This window comes from Agelaius phoeniceus, chromosome 4, assembly GCF_051311805.1.
Source record: "Agelaius phoeniceus isolate bAgePho1 chromosome 4, bAgePho1.hap1, whole genome shotgun sequence".
NCBI classification, from domain to species: Eukaryota; Metazoa; Chordata; class Aves; order Passeriformes; family Icteridae; genus Agelaius; species Agelaius phoeniceus.
Genome location: NC_135268.1, coordinates 6,878,755 through 6,889,888, shown reverse-complemented (window position 1 = coordinate 6,889,888; position 11,134 = coordinate 6,878,755). Strand labels below are relative to the sequence as shown.

At 46.1% G+C, this 11,134-nt stretch overlaps 1 protein-coding gene across 1 annotated transcript; it reads left to right on the top strand.

Annotated features, from left to right (window-relative positions):
- The first annotated feature begins 834 nt into the window (after positions 1-834).
- LOC143693783 (uncharacterized) lies at positions 835-3,173 on the top strand. The gene is made up of 5 exons (XM_077176573.1): positions 835-1,075; positions 2,067-2,169; positions 2,395-2,500; positions 2,610-2,741; positions 3,030-3,173. The coding sequence occupies exons 1-5, from the start codon at positions 835-837 to the stop codon at positions 3,171-3,173; spliced, it is 726 nt and encodes a 241-aa protein (XP_077032688.1).
- Positions 3,174-11,134: the final 7,961 nt, after the last annotated feature.

Here is an 11,134-nt window from a genome sequence, read left to right as displayed (position 1 = left end):
GAGTTCCTCCTCATGGCTTTGTGGCAGTGTGCTGGCAAAACATTCCAGCTGCCTTGTCTGGGCTCTTGTCACCTTCCTCACCACTCAGCCTAGGTATGCTCCCAATGAGCTAGTCCAAGTCTCAGGAGTTCCTCAGCCCCTTTGAGGGAAGGGATAATGACATCAAGGAAGAAAGTGTGTGAGGCTTCCTGTTTCAGAAATCCAGCACATGTTCTGGGTTTCTGCTGATGTTTTGCTGTTCCCTTCCAGGATGCCAACATGATGAGCGCAGTTGCCTTTCCGGGCCAAAACAATTTTAGTCGGGTCAGTCAAGACGAGGTTATCATACTGCCAAGGTGAGCCCCCAGCTTGTGGAGCACCTGCTCAGCCACTGTTTTGGGGGTACCCTCCTGCCGAGGCTCCTTTCCAGCCAAACTTGGGCAAGAGCAGCCACTTCATACGAACACTTCCCTTTCTACTACTCACTCCTCCCTGGCTTTGGAGATTGCAGATGAAGTGGCCATCCTTCTTTCAAGAGGGGCAAGAGGGTGTAGTGGGATAAAATATAGGAAAATAAAGATAGTGTAGAAAGTAATCTTACCCCCAAAGAGTTGCAGCTGAGCCAATTATCAAAGATTAGGAACAGGCCTGAGTTTACTAGGCCACAGCTGTAAGCAATGAGAAGAAGAGTGCTATAGAAGACTGGGGTGGCTGGGTGGGAAGGGAACTGGAGTCAGTTGGCTGCTTTTTGAAGAAGAAAGAGTCAGTGCTCTGAGGAGATGCCCACGAGAAAACACCAAGAAGGTGTGAAACTTTTGCAATAAGGAGACAAGAGTATGGAACCCCTGTGATAAGATGACAACAAGAGGATCTGTGCAGGCAGCAAGGACAGCATGTGTTCTGTCCTCCAAGGACCAGGCAGTGTGCCTCAAATTTTTGTGCCCTCCTCCAAGAGAGCCTGCTGCCCCAGCTTTACCCAGCTGGTGCCTTCTTGTTTCCAGCTTTGTGGTCGAGACCCCGCACCAGCCATCGGGCCGGCTGGTTTCCCTGAAGCCCAGGAGAGAGTCGGCGCCGTGGGGTGGGGGCTGCCGCAGAGGTATGTCCCAGCTGGCAAGGACTTGTCTGTGCTCTTGTCCTCATGAGGGAAAAAAGTCTGAGGTCACTGTGGGGGAACCTTTTCTGGAGAGGCTTTGAGCTGTGGGGAGCCTCTACAACCCAATTTTCCCAGCAGGCTCCTGGGATTCCTCAGTACCTCCCAGTTCTTCTCACTGGTGGGTCCCTTCTGCTGGCAAGGTGTAAGAAGGAGATGAGGAAAACCATGCCCATGGGTAGCTGGGTGAGAATTCAGCTCTGGAGCAAATCTATCACCGGCCGGGGTCTCTGTACAAATCACGAACAGGACGGGGCTGCTGTGGAACGTGCCTTGAGCTGTTTGATTTTTCAGCATCAGTCTCATTCCATGGTTATGATAATGGGAAGATGCCACCAGCTTGCACCCCAAGCAGAACAAGAACTTAATGTTACAGCTTACTTTATAAGGATTTTGACCAATCACACCAAGCAAAAGCACATTGACAGTAGTTCTATCCAACCACTATAAGCACAGGTACCTTTTTAAACAATGCTTGCTTATTTCAAATACAATACCTGCTTGTAAGCCTGAAAACACAATGCACAGAGCTCCATTATTAAGCTTCAACCTTCCTAATATTTTGCTAGATGTACTTTTCTGTAGCTTAGAGAGTTATTCTAGACAAGTGTTAATACACAGACCATTGTTCTATTTGTCCTTGCTTTTCTACTTTTTAAATAATTTTTCTGCTGAGCTATCTCATGGCTGCTGCTTAGCTCTACTCACAGTTCTGCTGTCTCTGAGGCCTGCCTTTTGCAGCTTTCCCAAAATCCTCTGATTTTGTGGATTCCCACACAAATCCAGTGTTGACAAAAGAAAAGGGCCTGCCTGGAACTCCTAGGAATGGCAAGGATTGTCAGTGAGCCTTGTGTAGGATGACTGCGCAGCTCTGCCACCCATGCTGTCCCACATGATCTCAAAGACTGTGTGCTCTTCTTTCACCTCGTGCTTGCAGTGAGTGTCCTGGATCCAGTGTTCCTGGCTCGGAAGAGGGTTTCTCAGGCCAGCCAGCAGTCGGTGGAAACAGATCGCTCTAGAGACAAGGAAGTTATCTGGGGGTGAGCCTTGTAGGGGAGTGGTGTGGCTGAGGGCATGCCCTCGTTATCACTTGTGATAATGGGTGATGCTTCCCTTGTGCTGATGCCAAACAGTGGAGACACTGTCCTGCTGGATGTGGTCCACCTACTGAACTGCTGGGTGGTTCCAGAGGACAGGCTGCCATCCCACAGATACAAGCTCACCCTCGGCTCCCACAGGCTCAGACTGCTGGCTGTCCTTTTCAGGTACCTGCCTACAATCCTGGAGAGGACCCATACGATGAAGCGCCCCACCTCTCCAGCTCAGCAGGGTTTGAAGGTGTCTGCAAGCGCTGCCCAACGCTCAAAAGAGGTAGGTCCATCCTGGGGTTTTGCCAGTCTGGCACAGGGTCCCAGCCCTCCTGCCCTGCCCAAGCTCAAGGTGGCTAATGCTGTGGGTGTGCCCTGTGCATGGCCTTCAGGGGAAGTACCCCATCTACACTGAGAAGGAAGAAAGAGAGCTGCAGCTGCTGCTGGCATCCAAGCGCCATGAGGTGGAGGCAGACGTGTATCGCAAATACTTTGGCAACCGAGCAGTCACTGAGCGAGGACAGGTATGGCATGCCCCACACAGCCCGCAGGAAAAGGACATTTTGCCTTTCTGCTTGGTGACAGAGGAGCAGGGAAGGTGTCCTAGCACAGCAGTGGTGCCATGGCTGGGGGCTGGACAGGGCTCTTCTGCCCTGCCCGCTGTCCCTGAGGCTCCGGGCCTGGGCTCTTTGCTTTGTGCCCTCTCTGAGCCCTGAGCCAGGCCTTGCAAGGCACAGACTTAGGCTGAAGACTTGAGAGGAGCCCCAGCTGCTGGTGGCAGTGCTTCAGGAGAGCCTCCTCTGCCTTTGCAGACCTCCTGCCCCTACGTGTTTGAGGATCCCTATCGCCCTTCCCACGTCTTGAGAAAGGACTACGCCAAGAAGCTGAAGGAGATGGGGCAGGAGCAGCAGCAGGAGGAGGAGTCTGAGCTCTCTGAGAAAGTTCTGGAAGAGTAAGTGAGGTGGAGGGAAGGCCCACAACAGGCTCTCTAGAGCAGTGGGATGGCTTTGGCAGCACCACCAGGCTTGGGGCATGGGGAGCCATTCTGCCCAGCCACAGCACTGAGGCCCTTTCTCCTGCTTCCCTCAGCAAGGGTGTGCAGACAGGTATGTTGGAACGCTGAGGAGAAGGCCCAGCGACTGCCAGCCCTGCCTGGAAGCTGCAAGCAGCCCTGCAGAGACAATTGTCACAGAATTCCTCCTTTCCAACAGGAGAGCTGCCAGGAATGGGCAGCAGGGGCAAGGACTGCCTTAGCTAAGGAGAATGCGCCAAATAAAGGTTGCTGGTACCTGAACTCCACTACAGTGACCATGCTGATGCCTTCATTGTGTTTTTTTGAAGCCAAGGGGCTGGGAGAGCCTCCTGCAGACCCATGGTCAAAGAGCAAATGGGCTGGAAGGACCTGGCCCTGCCAAGCAGTCGTGACAGGCCATGGGACTGAAAAGTGGTGTCCTTTCCAGGGTAAAGGCATGGGGGCTGCAGAGCACAGCTTCTCTGCATCCAAACACCACTCTGGAGGGATAACCAGAGGCCTGGGGCTGGTCACGACGCTGTGAGGCCAGGTTCAATCTGGCAAAAGCCAACAGTGAGCTTGATGCTGCTTGAGAGCTACACTTGCACAGAGAAATATGCTTCATTGAAGACACTCCTTAGTTTAGTCTGTGGCTGACCCTCAGGAACCATTCAGTGGCCTCCTTGGGAGAGAGCTTATTCATTTCAGGAAGAGAGAAACTGTTCAAAGTGGGAAACTCCTTTTTTTTTGCAAGGTAAACTACAGCGTGAACAAAAAAGCTGCAACCTGGAAAGGTGAAAGAGCACCAGCAGCAGCATAGTCTAGCAACCATGCCAGACCCTGGGGTCTCCACTGGGACTGCTGCTGCTGAATATCATCTTCCTTAAAGCCATAGCTAGTGAGATTGAATGCAGCCTCAGCACATTTGCAGGTCTCTGTCGCAGACATCTTTTATGAAAAATCCTTTCCTTAGGATTTTTCCTCCTGAGAAGCTGAGAGGCCTCAGGAACAAAATGTAAACATTGATTATCTGCTGCTGTGGAATGCAACAGGTGGATCTGTGATTGGCCCATGTTGGATGTTTCTAATTAATGGCCAATCACAGCCCAGCTGGCTCAGACAGAGAGTCTGAGCCACAAACCTTTGTTATCATTCTTTGCTATTCTATTCTTAGCTAGCCTTCTGATGAAACCCTTTGTTCTATTCTTTTAGTATAGTTTTAATATACTATATGTCATAAAATAATAAATCAAGCCTTCTGAAACATGGAGTCAGATCCTCATCTCTTCCCTCAACCTGAGACCCCTGTGAAGACCATCAAAGGTCTCTTGGGAGTAGGAGCCAGGCTGGCAGTTTTAGAAGTAGATCTTCACTCTGTGGACTTTATTACAGGACTTATCCAGGCACTGAGCAAACAGAAAACCCTTTTTAGCTTCCTCTCCAGGTTCCCAGGCTTCCCAAAACATAATTTCCTGACTCTGCTGCTGTCTGGCAGCGTATCCACAGTAGCTTGTCTGTAGCAGCAGTCTCTGGTGGCATTAACAGCTGGCTTGACAGGGACAGAGGTGACACAGGGTTGTGAGGGCAGGCTTAGGTGTTTGAAGTCACATTGCATTTTGATTGCAAACTTAGGTGATTAATTGGTTATTTGTGTCTGTGGTGTTGAGAGGTCCCCAGGATGAGGTAGGAGATGAGAATTTGGCTCCAAGTTCTCAGAAGGCTGATTTATTATTTTATGATATTATATTAAAATAAATGATGTACTAAAACTATACTAAAGAAAAGAGAAAGGATACAGACAAAAGGCTAGAAAAGAATGAATGCTAAAAACCTGTGACTCAGAGAGTCTGACACAGCTGGCTGTGATTGGTCATTAGGAAAACACAATTCACATGTAACCAATGAAAGAACCACCTACCACATTCCAAAGCAGCAAGGAGAAGCAATCAGATAATTATTATTCACATTTTTCTCTCAGACTTCTCAACTTCCCAGGAGAAGAAATCCTGGTGAATGAATTTTCAGAAAATATCACAGTGTTGTGTGTCATTTTTCTTTTTTTTTTTTTTTTTAAATTACCTGGGGCACCATTTCTATTGAGAGGCTGAGGGGAGCAGGAGGTGTTGGGCAGAGGTTACTGCTCAAGCAAACAGAAGCTCAGAAGTGAAGCAGCCAGACTGGGGAGGTGGGGGCATTTTCCTAAACCTTCCTTGCCTTGCAGAGGGGGCTTGACCCCTGGGCAGGATGCTCTGGAGGGAGGTGGTTCCCTGCCCTTCCCTGTCCCACAGGGGTGTGAGCCACCAGGGTGGGAAAAGGAAAGCCATGACCTGTAAAAGTGTACTAGCACCTCCTCAGACCCACCTTTCCTGGCTGAGGAGACTTCAGTCAGGCCAGATCCCATTCATGAGCCTCCATCAGCTACGTGGTCTTGTGTGCCAGTCACAGCTGGTTTACGATCATGTGAAGGACTAACAGGTTTGTGTTCAGCTGAAGTGATGGACGAGGTGTAAGGGCTGGCCATTGGCCTTCTGCTGCCAGTAAGTGTGCTTTGTAGAGTTTTAAAGTGTAAAGATGGCCAGATTTGTCAGTTTTCTAAACCTTTTTAGCATAGCACACCCAAATTCCTCAAGTGCTATGTTGATATGTATTGTGTGTATGTGATATGTATGAATTTTCAGCACAGAGGAGCAGCCAGAAGGAGCAGAAGAAAGCTAGTGTATTTAGAGTTATTTTCACTCTTGTACCTCGAAAAAGAAACCTGTAGGACCATAAGAGTGTCATGGCCAGCTTTTGCTTGAAGATGCTGTGGATGATTTAAAGTAAGATAAAGGTCTGATGATTGACTGTCCTATTAAGGGCAAATACTTCAGCATTGTGGTTTAAAAGTGACACCTGCCCCCACAAAACTGAGACAGGGCTTTAAAATGAGCTGTGTGTTTAGCCAGAAGCCCAAGAAGGACTAATAGCCTCTGGAATGCCTTGGGAAAGTACAGCTCTCACTTTGGTGGAAATTAGTGTAGCAAGCTGCTGGTGAAACTGGTTTTGCTTTGATTAGCATTTTGCTTCTGATGATCAGCTCCTTGCTAGGGAGCACAGAGTCTCAGACCTTGGCCTGTAAAATGTTGGACTGGCCTTTCAGAAAGGTGCATGCTCACATATTACTCTGCTTTCAGACAGCTAATGTATAATTAGCATTCTGACATTATTGGCTGTTGGCTTTTCATGTCAAGTGACTGAATTATTGCCTGAGAATGTTACGTGCTCACATAGAAGCCTTGTACAGTGAAAAGGCAGGAATTTTTTCAAGATGTGATTGCATTTAAAAAAAAAGGTAGTCCATTACCAATAGAATATGGAGCAGTAACCCTTGCTCCTAAACATAGACAGTAATCTAACCAGAGCTGTAAAAACTGACTTCTTGAACAACTGGTGGAACTTCTAATCCTTCTGCGGAAATAGTTATGTGTTAATTAAGAGCCAGGATTCCATGAGGCTTATTAGCTGTCTAGCTGGATCTGAGAAGCAGAAGGTTGAGCAGAGTTTAACTAAAATTTAGAACTGTTAATTAGTCTGCTTTATTTCTAGTCTCCTTTCTATTTTCCTGTTTTTGGTTTGTGCAGCACACTTTGAATGACCTGTGAGAAGCTACTGTGCTTCTGACATGATAGCTCCCAATTGTAAATGCTGTACTTTTCTAGCTGTGAAAGAATAAAGCTTTAAAAGAGCTTGGCTGCCCTTAGCTACAAGCTGGCTTGTTATGGATGAAGAAATGACAGAAAGTGGAAAAAGCAGGCTGGCTAATCTTGTTAAATTGGCTGAGTAATGTTGCATTCACAATATGTGAACTCCATGCTGCAAGGCACAGATGCTTTAATAAACTTTAGATGACCTGTCTTACTTTAGCACTCTTTATAGGCTCAGAAAATACTTGATAGGTGCATGGAAACCTAAAACTGAATCCGCCTTCCTTACAGATCTCTGTTTTGGGAGTTACGGATATGGGAATTTGTGACTGTGTGAAGGTTGTGCTACCCTGAGGCGTGCCTGGGCAAGATAAGGGAGGGAGAGGTAAAACCTGAAAGCTGTTTTATTAGGTTCAAAAGTTTTTTAAACAGCAATTGGAAATGTTTCCTGATTTTTTCATTTGAATATTATGATTCAGTTTACTTTTCGGTGGGATGGGGTGAGGAGTATGCTAGCATGCAGTGCAAAACTTCCAGGGATTCTGATATGATGTGAGATAAACTGGACAAAATAGCTGCTATTTAACCTCAATAGCCCCCAAGAGCCCCAGTGAAACAATTTTGAGCCTGATGAGTAGGAATGGTTTGAAGGTCTATTTCAAAAGAATTCTACTAGAATTCTCTTTGTTAATTCATTAATTAGACTTGTCAGAGTCTGCTTTGTATTTCTTACAATGACTACCACTTCATTCTAGGGGTGTAGTTAAGCCCTTGAGCTAATTTGACTTCTGGCTTCAGTCCTCTTATATTTAATGCCCCACTTTTAGATGTTTTCTTGTTCTACTCATTACAATGTTTATATCTTCCTTTCAGTTTGTAGTATGTCTCCACTAAGACATTTGCATCAATATAAATGCATTTGCCTAATACAGATGCACTGGAAAAAAGGAATATGCATCAGAATGACTAATCCTGGTAATTTAAATGGGTTCACACCAGTAAGGTGTGCCTGTATTTTAGTTCAGAAATTTGGTGGGTGGGGGCCAAGTGGAAAAGGGAAATAAGTGTGATGTAGATAGCCCTGGAGTTATAAATGGAAAGAGTACTTGGATCTGTAAAAATGTCCTAATCATGCAGATTAGAGTAGTTGTGCTGTATGATTACAGCCCTATTGTACCAAGCATTTGAGGGTGATATGGTTTTTTTCTCATACCTTTAGCTATTTCCATGCTCCTTTAAAATACATGTTTGTTTTTTTATTAAGAGTAGCCTAAGAATATCTCTTTAATCTAAATTTGAGGAGCCCCTGAAACAATCAGATGCCTGATTCTAAATGTGAGAGTATAGCTATGCATTAGTAAGAATCCCAAAAGCTGTTACAGAGAGCACTTATTTTGTGATTCTTTTGGCAGTCTTTGAATTCTCCCACTACCAAATCTTGGGTTTGTTTCTTGTTACTACAGTAGCTTTCCTGTCAAATACACTGCACAGCATTCTGATCTGACACCTGCTTGGCAAGAGTTGCTTTCTTGGAGCTCAGCTACATACTTCTAGTTTAATTTTGAAGTTAAAGGTTTGTTTTATAAAGGCTGATCCTCAGTAATATGCAGATAAGTGTCTTAAGTGGTGTTGGTTTGGACAACTAAATCCTCTAATCTTCAACAGAGGAAGAAAACTACCTTTTAAAATATTAGTGGACTTAGAAGTCCAAGCATCTTTTAGTGACTATGATTTGGAGAGTATACCTGGATAGAAAGAGTTCAGCTCTAAGGCACCTCACCTAATCCTGTTTGCTTGACAAACATCTGTGCACGTGTGCCCTATTGCTTACTTTGCAGGATCTTTTTTGCTAACTTCCTGTTCTGTTTTACCCTCTGAAAAACTGACACTGAACTTTCTGACATTTTTTGATCTCAGGAGTTTCTCTGCATTGTTGGAATTGCTGGGATATAATTCATTCCCATTTCCCAGTTATAGGCTCCTTTATACAAAGTGTAACTGCAGGCAAAGGTACTGCATTGTTTAGAACTGATGCAGTGAGAACAGCAGGTTGGTAGGGGCAGTGCACACTGACAAAGGTAGTTTTAAGATTACAGCTGGGTCAACAAATAAAGCTACAATAAATTTTAATGTTTTGAAGAAATACCTTTACGGTGGTAACAGCTGAGCTGTAGATCTTGACAGGAAGCAGCTGGGTAGCTTAAAAGATGGCAACAAAAGATTATTTTAACACTGCAGGGGGAAAAGTTTTCTTTTTGAGAAAAATACTAATAACATTAGTAAGGCACCATTTAGAATGTGTACAGTTTCTTACCAGAATTTAACAGAAGGAGATACACAAGTAAAGACCTGAATATGGAACGGGTCTGTAAAACGTTTGGGATAATCTTGAGAAAGACAAAGTGAGTCAGTGTACTGTTGTTCTGTTATTTTATAGCCCCCAAAATTGCAGGATAAGCTTGGCAGCTCATTTGGGTGGTAGCTGATGTACTTAGTGAAGAGCTATAGAAAACCATGCACATCTCTATAGATGGAGAGGCTGCTTCTGTACCCACAGAATCACATGGTGGAATGGTTTGGGTTGGAAGGGGCCCTAAATATCTTGTAGTTCCAACCTACAGCATGTGCAGGGACAGCTTGCACTAGACCAGGTTTCTCACAGCCCTATCCAACATGTCCTTGAACACTTCCAGAGATGGGGCATCCACAGCTTTTCTGGGCAACCTGTTAAGGGCCTCACCAACCTCACAGTGAAGAATTTCTTCCTAATAATTCATCTTAACATACCCTCTTCCAGTTTAAAGCCATTCCCCCTTGTGTAGGGGGATACAGTATGGGTAAATGAAGGTGGTATAGAATGTAATCTTATCCCCCAATGAGTTGCAGCTGAACCAATTACTAAAAATTCGGAGCAGGCCTGATGTTAACAGGCCACACCTGAAGCCAATAAGAACAGTGGTATAAAAGAGTGGATTGGTGGGATCTGGAGTTAGATGGCTGCTGCAAGGACCAGGAAGAGTCAGTGCTCAGAGGAGCTGCCTACAAGAAACATTGAGGAGGTATGAAACTCTGGAGATATGAAATCCCTGAACTATAATGATAATAGAACTCTTGATATATAAGATAACACCCTTGTCCTGCCACTGCATGCCCTTGCAAAAAGTCCTTCCAGCTCTTGTAGCCCCTTTGGGTACTGGAAGGTACTCTGAGATCTCCCCAGAGCCTTTTCTTCTCCAGGCTGAAAACCCACAACTCTGACTTCATTGGAGAGGTGCTCTGGCCTTGTGAGCATCTTGGCTGTTGCAGACTTCCATTCTGCATTATTGCCTCCCATCCCCTTCTGCATGTGCTTGGAAGGAGTTTGTGCCTGTTTGGCTGTAGGTCCAGCTGCAGACTGTGCTTTGAGCCACCTAATTCTTTCTCAGTCTCCCTGAGGTTCCACTGCCTCCCCGCTGCCCCACGCAGCTCAGCCACCTGCAGGTTCTCCACCTGGGCCCAGCTTTGCAGGCAGGTTTGCTGCCTGTCCCTGCCCCAGGAAAAGGGTCTCAGTGGGGTCTGCTCTGTAGCCTCTCTCCTCTACAGCCCTCTCTGGGTGCAGGCATTGACCACAGGAAGGGTACATGGTGCACGTTTCCCCTCTGCTTCAGCCACTCTGGGTGGGCTGGTCTGGGATTGGTGTGCCCCCATTCCTGCCCTACTGTGGGACAGCCCTGCCCCAGATCAGGGACCAGACTCTGACTCAGCTTAAGGCTGAGCTTCCTTCAAGCATCTGGAAGGAACTGTATCAAAAGAACACTATAAAACCAAACTCCTCTAGCTTAAAGTGGGTGAAGAAACATAAAGCTTGCTCTCCACGCCTCTTACCCACTTCAACTAACTGCAGTGGGAAAAAGTGTACTTTCAAAGAGGGCACAAGAATCTAGACTGACTGTGTGTGTCCTATTCAAAAACCTGCTAAAGACACTGTGACCTTATTTCCGTAGCCCTGGTGTGTTATTAATTTGCTTGGGATTGTACCCTGTAATTCTCTCTGCTGAAGCAAGCTGAATTTCTGATTCTTTCCCAGCAAATTGAAAGTGCCCTTTCAGGATGTTAGGTAAGGACTGACCCTGTCTGCTTTTCAGGCAGAAAAGAGAAAGGCAAGTTTTGTGAGGTAGCTTTTGAGTTTGGGTTGCAGCATTACCCAAATGAAAACCCCGTATTCACCTGAAGAGATGGCCTC